The 15,344-nt window shown below is 33.9% G+C and overlaps 1 protein-coding gene across 1 annotated transcript; it reads right to left on the bottom strand.

Annotated features, from left to right (window-relative positions):
* Positions 1–20: 20 nt before the first annotated feature.
* Positions 21–14,363, bottom strand: LOC134281712 (putative E3 ubiquitin-protein ligase UBR7). Its single transcript, XM_062764147.1, has 11 exons — positions 14,340–14,363; positions 13,943–14,070; positions 10,693–10,753; positions 10,310–10,405; positions 2,955–3,008; positions 2,263–2,371; positions 1,669–1,769; positions 1,358–1,495; positions 952–1,117; positions 776–837; positions 21–483 (listed from the first exon to the last, which is right to left on the bottom strand). The coding sequence occupies exons 1-11, from the start codon at positions 14,361–14,363 to the stop codon at positions 388–390; spliced, it is 1,035 nt and encodes a 344-aa protein (XP_062620131.1). The 3' UTR covers positions 21–387.
* Between the last annotated feature and the right edge of the window lie 981 nt (positions 14,364–15,344).

Raw genomic sequence — 15,344 nt, forward strand, 5'->3', positions numbered from 1 at the left:
AACTTACGGTCAAGTTAAAATTTTTCAAAAGGAGGTTAAACATCAAGGTCAAAAGATGAAACTTGGTACCAAAGAGCTCTTATAACATGGAATATATGTGTGAAATGTGAAAGCCACAGATAATCATTCAAAAATAGTGTCCAAGGTGAAAGCATTAAATGAGATAAAACTCAAAGGACCTAACTGTTGGTTCCCATCAGAAGTTCATATCACAAGAAGTAAACATAAGAAAGCCCTTGCACTACCTGTTCAAAATTTCTGGTAAAATTTTTTTTTCACATTTTCTGCCTTTGCATCTTTGTTTGAAAGGGCATAAATATAAACAGAATAAAACCTTCTTTGTCTGTCTATGAAATACTGAGACTTGATAATAAAGCTTGTAAAGTCTCATTTGCACATGTAAGGAATTGGTCCTGTGGCCCTTTGTCGCTTTCTGGCCTCCATTCCAGAGAAAAACTCTCGAATGTCCTCCTCTCTTACAACCTAATGAAACAAGTCATTATATTACACAGGTAAATCACAAAATTCATGGAAAGAAGTTTTTTCTCACGTACTGAAACCAATGGTTAAAATTTTCTTTAGGTTTAGTTTAAATACATATTCCAGTAGCTTAATTTTCAATCCAGTTGATTTTGTCTGACATATTCTTTTTCCTTATATGTAATGTTTTAAATTTTTTATTAAATACAAGTCTTAAACATGCACAGGTAGTCTAGCATTCTTGAGGTTATAAGTGAAGACAAATATAATTGATCATTAACAATTACAATCTTACCTTTCCATTTTCAGCAAACTTTTTCAAATAATCTGTTAGCTCTGACTTCAAGTCATTGAAGCCTGGAAAATTATAAGAGGCAATTTGGTTTACCTGTCTGATAACATTTTCCTTCTGTAAGGAAAACAGAAAGAATAGTTTCTCTGTGAATCTATCAAATTTTATCAGCCACTAACCATGAATAACCTCGACTTGTTGTACCCTGTCCATGGAGGATAAAGCCTGGAGCCCCTTGTCATACTGAGAGGTGGAAACAGCCTTGTCCCTGCCTCGCTCTTCATATTTATGTACAGTATCTGATTCGTCAATCAGAAATCCAAGGGATTTTTCTTTGTACATTGCCTATCAAAGATGACAGAATATGTAATGTAAGTATGATAAATTTATCTTCTTTCACATAGTTTCCATTTGCTTTTCACAACCTCCGAATTCATACATCATTAATCTAGTATAAAACATCAAAAATGTCTAGAAATGCTGCTTTCATACACTAAAACATTTCTTCCATCAAATTAAAAAGATGAATTAATGAATAGGCTTCAGTAAAACTGAGGTATTTGATTTGAATAAAAAAATATTTACCACACAATCTGCACATTTACAAAGCTTTTTCCTCCAACCATCCTGCCAAAATGTTCCGCAGTCCTTAAAAGTTACATCTCTTGTCTGTATATCCTTCAGGAGACAGTGGCTGTCATTTTGTGTGCTTTTACTTGTTCCCTGAAAAATCATGTCAACGCTGTTTCATAAATAAAAAATCCCTTATAATTTTCTCGCAAAATAAGTTACACATATTATTAGTATTTTGTATAATATTTTACAGCACTATTACTTCAAGAAAAGGTCTACCAGTTGTTTTTGATGTTTAAGTATGTAAAATGCTATGTGTTTACCTGATCACAGCTAGTATCTGCCAGGTTTTCTTTTTTGTTTGGAGAAGTTTCTTCCACATTGACCTCTGCAGATGTATCCCCTGTCACCAAACACTTTGTATCTGAAAATGATCATAAAGTATACTGGTCATTTAACTCATTATAAAGGAATAATGTCTGTTTTATCACAGGCTTTCATTTCAGTTTGTTCTGAAAATCATTTTTTAACAATGTTGTCTCTTCTAATCTTTTTGAAGTACCATATAATTCCTTCAAACTGTTTTTGATGACTAGTAGCAAAGGCATTTAATTTTTTTAAAGACATATTATATATTTAATGACTAAGGAAGTCAGACAAGTTCTCTTCCAAAAAATAATTTCATACAATCAAAACTATTTATCTACAAATATCCACAAATTGCAACATTCTTTTACTCCCAAAGATTCCTCATCAGAAACTACATTTTTACTGACATAGAATTTTAACTCTGTTGCGAAAATTTGCAGTCAGAGATAGCTTCCAAACTGAAGAATTGTAAATTAAAAATGTAGCAATAAATTGTTTATCTTTGTTAAAAAATGATTTTTTATGATAAGGCTTTATCTAAAACGTACCTAGACTCTGTACAGAATAAGCCCACAGGAAGTCGTGTTTCTTCATACAATCTGCACACACTACCTCAGTGTAACTCTCACTGGAAGGCAGAGTCTCAACACCCAAATGCTGTCAACATTCAAAGAAAAACATTCATTTGGTGCTAGAAAATTCTATTTTTATACATATTACCAGTACTTTATGTTTTAAATTTAATGTTTAAGTAAACAAACTTCTGCTGAGACATACAAAACCACATGCATCTATTTGTATTTTTTTTTCAATTTCAATTTCATTGTGACTGTATATATATGGATCCATGTTTAGTACATGTTTGAATCTACATTGTATTTATAAGGACAACGTTAGTGCTTCTTCAATTTCTTTTTTTAATTTCCCATTTTTGATATTGAATAATGCCTCTTGATGCCCTTATCAAGAAGAATGACCTTTGATTTGAGTACATCTGAATCTTCATATCTAACAAAGATTGCTACTAAGTTTAGTTGACGTTAGCCCATCAATGTTTCTGGAGAAATTGTCAGAAATATGAAAATTTACCCTATGGGCAAACTTTGATCAGGAAATTTCAACTGAATTTTGGTTCAGATGGGCTGGAAAGTGCACTACAAGAGTGTTATTATGCAGTGATGGGGAATGAAATCAAAGTATCAGAACAATCTTTCAATAAAATTTCTAAACCATTACTTACTCTTCCGTGATACCAGTCTTCACAAATCACACACTGAATCATCTCATCCTCAATCTGAAACAATATTGGGGTTCAACAAGACAATGCAGTAGCCTGGACAGTTAAATCATTGGAAACAGTGTACAACTAGATGCTGTCATGAGACAGTAATACCCGCACTAAGGTGTTTGCCTCTAAATGCACACTTCTTCATATTGGGCTTTACCAAGGGAAAAGTCAGTATAATTCAATAATTTACATAATACATGTATTCATCAAATTGAGCATAATATGCTCAGGTGACCATGTAGCTGCAGATCTGCAGCGTTATGGTTTTATATATTTGACTTTGACCATAACGCTACAGATCCCCATATGCAAAAAAAGGTGCAATTTACGGCGCAATATTTTTTTGCGCACTTCTGGGAAGAATTTCTCCACTTTCTAGCATTGGTCAATCTACTACCTTTCACTCCCTAATTCTAGACACATTCTGTCGCCAATATGTATATTTTATCCACCTCCCAGCCATTTAATGATTTATAGTCATCTCTACAGGCAAAAAACTCGCTTGATGTGAATTTTCAGCAATCTAACAAATAATTTTAATCAAGCGAGTTTATCACGTGTAGAGACGACTATAAAAGGATTGGAGATGGATAAAATATACAGATTAGTTAAACAATGTGCCTAGAATTAGGGAGTGAAAGGTAGTAAATTAACCGATGCTGGAAAGTGGAGAAATTCTCACCAGAAGTGCGCAAAACATATTGCGCCGTAAATTGCACCTTTTTTGCATATGGGGATCTGTAGCTTTATGGTCAAAGACTAATACATGTATATAAAACCATAACGCTACAGATCTGCAGCTAGTGACCATGTGACCCATGGGACTCCATCTTATTGGTATTTCATATTCATAATTGATTACCAGTCGGAAATTAAACAACAGAATTAAATTAATGATGTAAATTAGGTTTGATAAAGGGGGAGGGGGGGTGTATAAATTTTTGGCACATACTGTATAAGTGGAAATTTTAGCGAAACGCAAATTTAGCGATTTCTACCTAAAATCTGGTATTTTATTTTTAGCGAGAAGTAATTTTAGCAATTTTAAAATGCTAATTCAAGAAGCCTTTACAAATGATAAGCAATTAATTTTCAGTGATATTCAATTTTAGCGATGTCAGCACCCTCGCTAATAATGCCAAAATTAAATCCTCGCTAAAAATTCTACTTGTACGGTAATTGGAACTTTTTAAATCTATTTTCTAATATAGATTAACAAAAAATAATATTATTCAAATTAGTGTAAAGCGTTTTTGATGAATTTTTCAAAATGTGCAAAGTTTATTTGTATTTGATTAGGCAGAAACTTCTTGAAAGCTGCCATATACACAATCAATTTAGTCATCCCCCACCCCTCTCCCATCAACACACACACACAAACACACCTTATTTGCCTGTTTTTGGAAATAGGCCTAGATGGCAAAGTTAAAATAAAACATCTTTTGTAAATGATAATTTTCAATTTGTTCTTGCACTATACATGTATCTGAACACCTGCATCACATTGGGCTTGCGTCACGTTCCCAACTTAAGTACTAGTTTTACCACTGGCATTATCATTTTAGATTTCACTGCACGTGCAGTAGGCTACTAGTGTGCATCATTGCATAGGCCTATATGTCAGTAGGAATTATTTCATTTTGTGCTTTAACTGGATTATATTTCATGAAGATGACAAGGCCTAATTAATGACAATCGGTAAGTACAAGTTTTGGTATAGATTTGGGTAAAATAGTCTGAAATGCAAACGGTTAGGTTCAAGTTTAAAGGATCAAAGGTCATCCGATGCTACAATAGACGAATTTCACATTCTGAAGAGTTATCCCCCGTTATCAACGTTACATTCAGTTACAAGATCCAGAGTTTTTTTTCTGGGAGGGGGGGGGGGGGGGGGGGAGGGCCAGACCAGAATTTCCTGAGAAGCAAAAAAAAAAGAAGTTATGGTTGGGTCTGTTTTCTAGGGTGGAGGGACACTTAGGGCATTCAAAGTCATTTTTACTTCCTCCAGTATAATTATTATAGTCCTGCAAATTCCAGGGGGGAGGGGGGGGGTTGAGGGGGCGATCTCCCAATCCACTTCCCTGTCCCTGTAATGACAAATGATCATGTGACTCCTAAATAGTAGGAAACTTTTTCCATTTGACTATACATAATTTTGTTACTTGTGTTATTATGTTATGTAAATTTAATGGTATAAATGTTATGAACCCCTGGAGGTCATCCCCACTCTCCTAATGAGCTGGAAATGTTCACAATATGACTGCATTAAATTAAATAAAAGTGCATCAATGATAAGATTACTTGACATTTTATTCATGAATTTGTGTCAACCTGTCTTCCTAGAATTAGGAAATCATTCAGAGATGGACCACATTAAACTCTTTGTATAAACATTTTTTTTTAAATGTAAAAACAAGTAGTAGTTTGCATACATGAACAAACAGGGGTCTGGGAAGGGATGAGGGGAAGGATCGAGTTAATATTTCTTTACGCCTTAATGGTTGAAAACTCCTAAAATGAATGTTGACCTCAAATCTAATTTGTCCTCATTATTTTTCAAGTGGTGGTGTCTCCATATGAGTGAAAAATCCCTGAGAGGGATGTTTAACAACAAACAAAATGACATAAAAACACAATATTGATTTGCGTTAAGAAATATGCAGGGGATTTTTTCCTTCATAAATCTTCTTCTCAAGAACAGCAAGGGCATTATTGTCCCCCATTTTGGGGAAAGGGAGGGGACATTAAATCCAATTTGTCTGTCAGTCTGTCCATCTTATTGACAGCTAGTATGTGCATCTGTCACAATAAATTTAACCTTGGTCATAACTTTTGAATAATAAGAGATAGTGCTTTCATATTTCACATGTACATTACCACAAAACTTTCTAAATATACTTTGACTTTTTTTAACCCAAGTGAGACCTTGACCTTAAAGTTTTACCTACTTTCCAAAAAAAAAAAAATTAATTGATCATTTTGAAAGAGAAAAGAAAGGGCATTCAAATTATACATGTTTATTACATGTGAAAAGACTTTTCTAAATATATCATGACTTTTGACTCTGTGACCTTGACCTAGAAGTTTAACCTACTTTTCAAAAATATTATATTGTTTATATAACTTTTGATTCAAAAGAGATAGGAATTTCATATTTGACATGTACAACAAAATGTTTCAGAGCATGCTATGATTTTTCCCCTTTGACCCAGTTTTCAAAAATTGATATATGATAGGGGTGCATATTTGACACACAATCTGCCATAAATCATAGCATCCCATTCACTAAAACACAGAAAGCAGAGGACCACAATTCTTTGAATTTGCTTGTATAATCTTGATATATGGAAACATCCTCATATAATGTAGTATAATCTTGATATATGGAAACATCCTCATATAATGTAGATTCAAGTTTTTTATGCCACACCATGATTAGGAATGCATGTATAGTTTTGTCATGTCCATCCTCCACCCTTCCATCTGTCTTTCCATTGGGCTCAAAGAAACTTTCTAGATATTTTTATCAAAGTTCATACGTTGATGCATACTGATGTAAATATCCAACTGCAGCAATATTTTTTGACTTTGACCTTTCCTTTGACCTTCACTTAACTTTTCTTTAAATTAGTGTTTAGCTTTATTTTAAAGAAACCCTTCAAGTTGTGTAATGAAACTTCACATGATGATACATACTGATGTAAGCTTTACAATGCTTCACTCTTTTTTACCTTGACCTTTCCTGTGACCTTGACTTCACTTTTCTAAAATTAATGTCTAGATCAGTTTTGAATAAACAATTCAAGATATATTTATCAAACTCCATATGCTGATACATACTGCTGAGAGCTATTAATACATCAACTTATTTTGACCTTGAATTTTCCTTTGACCTCGACCTCACTTTTTAAAATATGTGTTTATCTAGGTTTTAAATAAACCATTAATTATAGTTTTATCAAATTTCATATGCTAATAGTAAATTCATACTGATGTAAGCTTTTCAACTGCAACAACATTTTGGCCCCAACCTTTCCTTTGACCTCTCTTTTTTTAGAAAAAGTGTTCAGCTCAGTTTCATTAAATCATTCAAGATATTTTTATCAAACATAATATGCTGATATGTATTAATGAAGCTACTCAACTGCATCAAAACTTCAGCTTGCACATTCCTGTGACCTTGACCTCCATCCTTTTTAATTTGTATTTCGCTTAGTTTTAAAGAAATGATTTAAGACATTTTTAAAACATCATTTTTCGACCCCCATTAGTCCCCCCGGGGCAAAATCAAAATTCTGAAACCCTGCTGTACATCTACATGACACTATCAACCATCTCCCAAAAGATGATTAGGCTACTGTGTAAAATGTAAGAGGAGTTCAGGGAAGACGGGGCTTTTTGCATAAAAAACATCATTTTACGACCCCCATTTGACCCCCCGGGGCAAATTCTAGATTCCGAAACCTTACTGCACATCTACATGACACCACCAACCATCTCCCAAAAGATGATTAGGCTACTGTGTAAAATGTAAGAGGAGTTCAGGGAAGACAGGGCTTTTTGCATAAAAAACGTTATTTTTCGACCCCCATTTGACCCCCCAGGGCAAAATCAAAATTCCAAAACTTTACTGCACATCTACATGACACCACAAACCATCTCCCAAAAGATGATTAGGCTACTGTGTAAAATGTAAGAGGAGTTCAGGGAAGACGGGGCTTTTTGCATAAAAAACGTCATTTTTCGACCCCCATTTGACCCCCCGGGGCAAAATCAAAATTCCGAAACCTTACTGCACATCTACATGACACCACCAACCATCTCCCAAAAGATGATTAGGCTACTGTGTAAAATGTAAGAGGAGTTCAGGGAAGAAAAGTGTGACAGACGGACGGACGGACGGATGGACGGACATGAGTAACAACAATATACCCGAACTTTCTTTAGAAAGTGCGGGTATAACAAGGAACATAAGTGTACAGGATATGCTGCCTGTGATGCATGCTAAGAATCTTACATAACCTTTAAACCAAACTCCATGAACATTACTGGACGGTAATGAAATACAAATTGTAAATTACTTATGTCATTATTTTCTTATGTTAATAAAACTCCAGTCATTTTCTATGACAAGTTATCATTTCAGGGATTCACACAGTGTGAAGCTGCCTACTTAATAATATTCAGTGTATATAACTTATAAAAAGAAATAGAAGGAAAGAAATAACAGTCTTTGAATTCATCTGATGAATGGCCATCTCATCTTCTTAGCATTAGGATCAGACTTATTAGCATTTTTCAACAGTAAATGACAAATAATGGGAAAGTGTATTATATTTACAATTTGTGCAATTTTTTTTTATGAAATCCATTGGAAATCTACAATATACAATTCCCTATAAAACACACAAAACCTTGTCCAATATAATATATATAGTCAGATTATAAAACCTTGTTCAATATAAGATCAGCTTACAAAACCACATCCAATATACAGTCAGAAAACCTTGTCCAATATAGAGTTAGCTTAGAAAACCTTGTCCAATGTATAGTCAGCTTACAAAACCTTGTCTAATATATAGTACAGTGAAACTTCTCCAAACCGGCCCCCCTGGAAACCGGTTCTCCCTGAACATCGGCCGAATTTATAAGTCCCGGCAAAATTCTTAACATTTCTTTACACATAAACTCTCATAAAACCGGCCACCCCTGAAAACCGGACACCGGCCACTTTTCCAAGAACAAAAGTTAAGAAACATAAGAAATTTCCCCTCATCATACCGGCCACTTTTGATTGCAAGAAATATAACTGTCATTAAATTGGCCAGAGGGGTAATAATGACCGGCCGGAGGGGTGAAAAATAGCCTACCCACCAGAATTCAGAGGTGTGAAAAACTGAAATGGCCTCGTTGGGTTTTCTATTGTTTAACAATCTTGAAGGGGTAGTCATCTTGCCAGACTACGTAAATGGCCAGTCTAAGTTGAGAACATATGATAAAGCATCAATTAAACTTGAATTCATAAAATATCAAGCAACTAGTGAGTTTAAATCACAGAATGAATCAACAAATTATCGCACGCCATATTGCATCATCTTTTTAAATACACATAAGCGGCCTTAGAATTGGACACTGTTAAAACATGCAAAGAAAGAAAATCAAATAAAATGTTTATCAAAATATAAATTTCATAAATAAAATAACAGAAGTTTTGCTCAGAAATGTTTTAATTATTTACTTTTCACTGAAGTAAAAACAATTTTTTTAATGACGTAAGCGATAGACAGATATGGCAATGTCTTACAGGGTCTGGTTTATTCACAGGCACCTGAATTTTTATCAATAAGTCGCTAAATAAGCCAAATATCGAAAAATTCTACCCCCTCTATATGTGTATTTATATATAGAGGGGGTAGAATTTTTCGATATTTGGCTTATTTAGCGACTTATTGATAAAAATTCAGGTGCCTGTGGTTTATTTCTCGCACAGTTTGATAAAAGTAACTTTCCATGTTCTTTCTGTTCTTATTTTGATTTTTTTTTATTTTTGTAAAAATCAGCATGTATGTCGAATTTATCCTCACTAATAATAATTTACATTTTTTAAAAGACCTTTAGCATACATTACGTAATTAATAAATGTTGACAGATAATCGTAACAGACACCAATTATATATTTTTCCTAGCATCCATCACATAGTTCTGCAATTCTTCAGTCTATTAGATTCTCAGGAAACCGGCCACCCCTCTAGTCCAGCCATTTTAATCAGTCCGGCAGCTGGACAGTTTAGAGAAGTTTTACTGTATAGAGAATATTACATACTAAAATCCGTGAAGGTTCGAGGGCTGATATGGGGCCCGAGGGCTGATGTGACATACATGTACATGTATGATATGGATTTTAGTATGTTGTATTCTGTTTATCATATATTTAATTACTTAATATACATGAGTTCAAATATGTTCATTGAAGAACGTTTCTTGCCTATTTATGACCTTTTTCTTTAAAATCTAATAGAGCTAATTTTAGGCACTGTTAGGTAACTGAAAAAAATTAAGACCACGAATGTCATTAAAGAATTATTTTATATGAATATTTAAATAAATAAAGTAAATTAAGCTTTAAACTTTATACAAACATTACTTCCAGTTTGATATAGATTTTCTGCCCGCCAGTCAGATACGTGATATGAATTTTTTGGACCAGTCCTTGATATGGGGTATTGTGACGTCACCTGTATTGCACCATGCAGAATCGCCTTATCGGTGTATTTAGTACTAAGTATATTTTAAAAGCTTTTAAATACCTCATCTTCTGGGTCAGGATATGGTCGATGACAAGTACAGTAAAGTCCCTTAAAGTTCTGATTGTAAACGTTCTGTGAATTTGCAGCATCTTTCTCCTACAGTCAAAAAAATAAATGCACTCTTTACTTGGAGTGTTACATATATGTTTTGTATGGATGTTTTGCTAGCATTTGAGATAAGAATCCTTCTTACTTTTTTCCTGCTGCAAGTTATTACTTATTTTATTTTGTGTATATGTAAAATAATTTTTGGGTCTCAAAAACTAGTTATTGCCAAAAATTTCAAAATGACAAATTAAGAATTAAGTTGTTAGGATAAAAGATTGGTTTTCAGTATTCATTCGAAATGAGAATTCAAGTCACCTGGAATAAACACAACTTACAGAATACAACTTGCAACCTGTTCCTGGAAATTTACTGTTTCCACAATCACAGCGGAAATTCCTGGAAATAAGATTTAAAATTATTCACAAACTACATGTACATGAACAGCTTATTATCAAAATATTCATGGTGGAGATAAGCATGATAAGCAGGCTTTTTGTTTTGTTTTTATTACTTTTTTTCTTCTTTTTTTCGCAATTTGGGGATAGCAACCTAGAGGTATAATCAATGTCTACTGAAAATAATGACCAAGAAACAAATCAAGGACTAACCTAGACATAAGACTTAGGTAAAATTCTATTCACCCTCAAACTTCATGCACCTACGATTGAGATTTTTTAAAATACCCTTTTATACCAGTTGATTAAATCTATTTTTTATGCATTAAAATGATACTATAAATTCTTTTGGCAACTGAATTAGCATTATTTTGGTTAAATTTTACAGTTACATTGTACAGTGCATCCCTCCTGCTAACTTCAACACATCAAGTTTTTATTAATTTGCAATAATCACATGATAATTAAATAGAAGGTTTTTGCTTTTTTGGTCTGCCAATTTTTGCAACAATTTTCTTATATATACAAATATTTTTGTAAAATACAAACTCTTAAAACACCTTTAATCTTATCTTATCATTTATGAGTGGTTTTACAAATTTGAAAAATGATCCATTCCTTTGCTCCAGCATTTTTTGTAAACTCTATTAGCATGAAATATGCAAATTTTTAAGCATCTGCACATGTTGGTACTCCCCATTTTTTGTATTGCTTTCCTATTCCTATTTATTCCCATTTAGGGGTTCTACCAGACTGATGAAGCAAAAATGCAAAGAATTTACAGAGTTCTTGAAATCTTTTTTCTGCTGTCAGTCATTTGGACTGACTGCTATGTAATGTTTGTCAGTCCAGGTTGAATTCTCGTTGGGGTGGATTTTCTTTATAAGTTTTTAACCTAGTTCGGTTTTCTCACCTAGCTTACCCTTAGCACTGTCAACAAACTTGTTTATCAATCATAATTTAATTGGCACTTGCGTTCATTGAAGAAGCCATACAGAAAAGCTTTTAACAGATTACTATTGGTCAGTTATAGGTAAGAAGATGGGCGCATTTGGCGTGTGATCTGCAGGAATCATTTGTACAAAACATTTATGGTTTAAATGTCCATGATTTGGTTGGCTAAACATAGCTGGTCAGATTTTACAAACACGTCCATAGGTGGGTTTTTTTTTTTTTCATTTTATAGTTTGAAAGACTTTGTGAGATTGTAACATTTATGTCCGTTTTTCAAGGGGATACTATAACATACTAATGTTTCACAAAAAATAAACACCAAAAATATTTAATGCACATATGCATGATACGTGTACAAGTACATGTACATTATAGAATAGAAGACTGGAATTGATTTTGCTCGAGAACCAAACTGAACCAAAATTTAATTCAAAATTTTAATACATCAGTACATAAAACGAAACTGACAAAATAAATGGTTGTGTGCATGAAAAAAAAAAATAACGCTCCATGCAAGGCTCGAACCAAAAACTTTCTGCTTCTAGTGCACAGAACAGGTAGCCCAACTTACTGAGCTATCACGGCTACACGTATACAAATGATTTTAAAAGGACAAAGACGCACCACATTAATACATTTGGATTTTTGGGAAAAAGTTCATTTTCCATGGTCTCTGGGTCTTCTCTCCATTTTTTAAAAATGTGTATTCGTTTCTTTGAATTAAAATAAACACAAATAATGTTTAAAAATCATGGAGAGAAGACCCAGAGATAGAAAATTTTTAGAAAAACGTGTTTAAAAATGTACCATTTGGTACCAAATGTCTGTTCTGGACAATTTTTAAGTTATTTTTTAGCAAATCAAAGCTCAATTTCGGGAAAATATTTTCCTTTCCTGTTGCACAGGAACCCAGTAAATTAAAACAAGAGGCCCATGGGCCACATCGCTCACCTGAGAAGCTTTGACCATTCTGTTCTTTACCAGATTTCACCCTTGTTATACATAATGCATCCCCACCCTACCCCACTGATCATAATTTAGACATTTTGAAATCTACACTACCCCATGATCCTTCCATGGGCACATATGTTTCAGCTTTTTTGGCCCAGTGGTTCCTGAGAAGAAGATTTTCAAAGATTTTTCCTATATATTTCTATGTAAAACTTTGATTCCCTATAATGGCCCCGCCCTTCCCCCGGGGGTCATGATTCCTACAATTTAGAATTTACACTACCCCAGAATGCTTCCACATAAGCTTCACTTTTTCTGGCCCAGTGGTTCTTGACAAGAAGATTTTCAAAGATTTTTCCTATATATTTCTATGTAAAACTTTGATACCCCATTGTGGCCCCGCCCTTCCCCTGGGGGTCATGATTTGAACAATTTAGAATCTACACTATACCAGGATGCTTCCACATAAGTTTCAGCTTTTCTGGCCCAGTGGTTCTTGAGAAGAAGATTTTCAAAGATTTTTCCTATGTATTTCTATATAAAACTTTGATTCCCCATTGTGGCCCCGCCCTTCCCCTGGGGGTCATGATTTGAACAATTTAGAATCTACACTACCCCAGGATGCTTCCATATAAGTTTCAGCTTTACTGGCCCAGTGGTTCTTGAGAAGATTTTTTAATGACCCCACCCTATTTTTGTTTTTTCTTGATTATCTCCCCTTGCAAGGGGATATGTCCCTTCATTTTAACAATTTAAATTCCCCTTTACCAAAGGATGCTTTGTACCAAGTTTGGTCAAAATTGGCCCAGTGGTTCTTGAGAAGAAGTCGAAAATGTGAAAAGTTTACGGACGGACAGACAGACGGACGGACAACGGACAAAATGTGATCAGAAAAGCTCACTTGAGCCTTCGGCTCAGGTGAGCTAAAAATGTTAAAATTTCATGTGACATGTCGATAAAATTTTCACTTTTCAATTACGCCCAGATTCCTGCCGAATGCCAATCAAAAGCGCCCTCATTCTTTGTATGAAATTTAGTCAGATTTTCGCAAGTTGCTCTGTCAACATCTACCGGTCATTTGGACTGACACAGAACCTTAAGTAATTGGTCCTGAGTTGTTTTTATCGGTCTTGCCGACAAGACCAAAAGATTTCAAGAACTCTGAATCTAGTTCAAACAGACAACAAAAAATAGCAATGGGTAACCTTAGACTGATTTACTTTTTTCACCTAAAAGGCTGCCTTTCGTTGGAGATATTGTGAAAATCAAAAACTTTCAGATATACCTTTTTGTATATAATTCAAATAGCTCATGCCCCTCGTGGCATTCAAGACTGCAAGCCAAACACACTCCTGCTGGACTTGCTGGTGCACAAGTAGCACAGGCGTACAAAGCCTGTCGGGATACATAACCCTTAAATGAAAGCAAACCAGAAAGTTATTTATAGTTTATAATGAAATGAATGATAATAGTCGACAATCTTCTCAAAGCAATCTGAAAAATGAATTCTCATTTAACTGTTTAACTCTAATAATACTAAACAGTAAACATATAAAAAGTATTAAATATGCATGACTAGCAACTCTAAACAACTGCATATTTGTTGTCTAAGACATGAAATAATTTTTTTTTCACAAAAGTTCATGAAACGAAACGTCAGCAGAATTTCAAACACAATAGACCCTATCAAGGTTATTGGCCGCCATCTTGGACTGGGGGCAAACATTGGGGGCTGACGTCATAATAAACAATGGCCGAATCGAGCTCCGCAGCTGACGATGCAGCGAATATAATCGCCGCGTATAATTTACCTGCGTCGTAACAAGTGTACCTAGGTGTGCAGAAGAGATCCCAAGGTAATATTTTTTGACCATAAACAAGTATTTTATCTTTGATTTACACTTTAATGACGTAAGTTGCATATTTACTCAAGGTTGTCAAAACCACGTGGCCGAAGGAAACGCTTCCTGTACTTAAGAGGTCGGTCATGTTTTGCATTGCCCTGGCTATATGCGGCATATTTCAGTACTGTAATTTTTGTGGTCTTAGGTGGAGATGATTTGGATTCTAGGCAATTTTTTTCCGAAGGCCTGAGACAAAATTTCAATTTTTTATAGAGCTTTGAAATCGGCCAAAGGGGGGTGAGATATCGAAAAAATATAATACATCGGTATAAGATGAGTTCTAATGAACAATATCCAAGTTTGAACATTATTTTTAATTATTATAATTAATATAATATAAATAAATTATATTTTGTATGTTATATATATAAATTAAGTGTCATTGATTCATTACACCTTCAATGTACTTTACTAATTACTAGTCATTCATAGTTTAGTATTGACATTGTTTATGCAGAAACTCTTGCATGTACAAGGGTGTCAAGAAATATGAAAGATATAAAGACACCTTGAAAAAAGTATTTTTCCCCATGAAAATATTTTTTTTTTCATCACTGCAATTTTGAATACTTTTATTATAATTAAGAAAATTGCTATAGCTATTTGCACAAAAATTTAAAACTGAGTGATATTTATATATATTTTAAAATAGTTACACTGTACATAAATATAGCAAATATTTTACATGCATAAAATAAGGTATGACTATCCTCAAATTCATGTTCACCCGTACGAAATTCAGAGGCGTATTACGCCTGGATTTTTTGCAAATCCTGGCGTACA

The sequence above is a fragment of the Saccostrea cucullata genome, unplaced genomic scaffold (assembly GCF_032062105.1).
Source record: "Saccostrea cucullata isolate Sc308-1 unplaced genomic scaffold, CSIRO_AGI_Scuc_v1 ctg14469, whole genome shotgun sequence".
In the NCBI taxonomy this organism is placed as follows: Eukaryota; Metazoa; Mollusca; class Bivalvia; order Ostreida; family Ostreidae; genus Saccostrea; species Saccostrea cuccullata.

What these genes read in the sequence shown, in the direction of transcription:
- LOC134281712 (XM_062764147.1), bottom strand. Translation starts at nt 14,363, where the DNA reads ATGGCGGCCAATAACCTTGATAGG. An exon ending in ATCCTGACCCAGAAGATGAG is followed by an intron (nt 3,009 to 10,309) that starts GTATTTAAAAGC and finishes ATATTGTTTCAG; the next exon opens with ATTGAGGATGAGATGATTCA. An exon ending in TTATTCTGTACAGAGTCTAG is followed by an intron (nt 1,770 to 2,262) that starts GTACGTTTTAGA and finishes GATCATTTTCAG; the next exon opens with ATACAAAGTGTTTGGTGACA.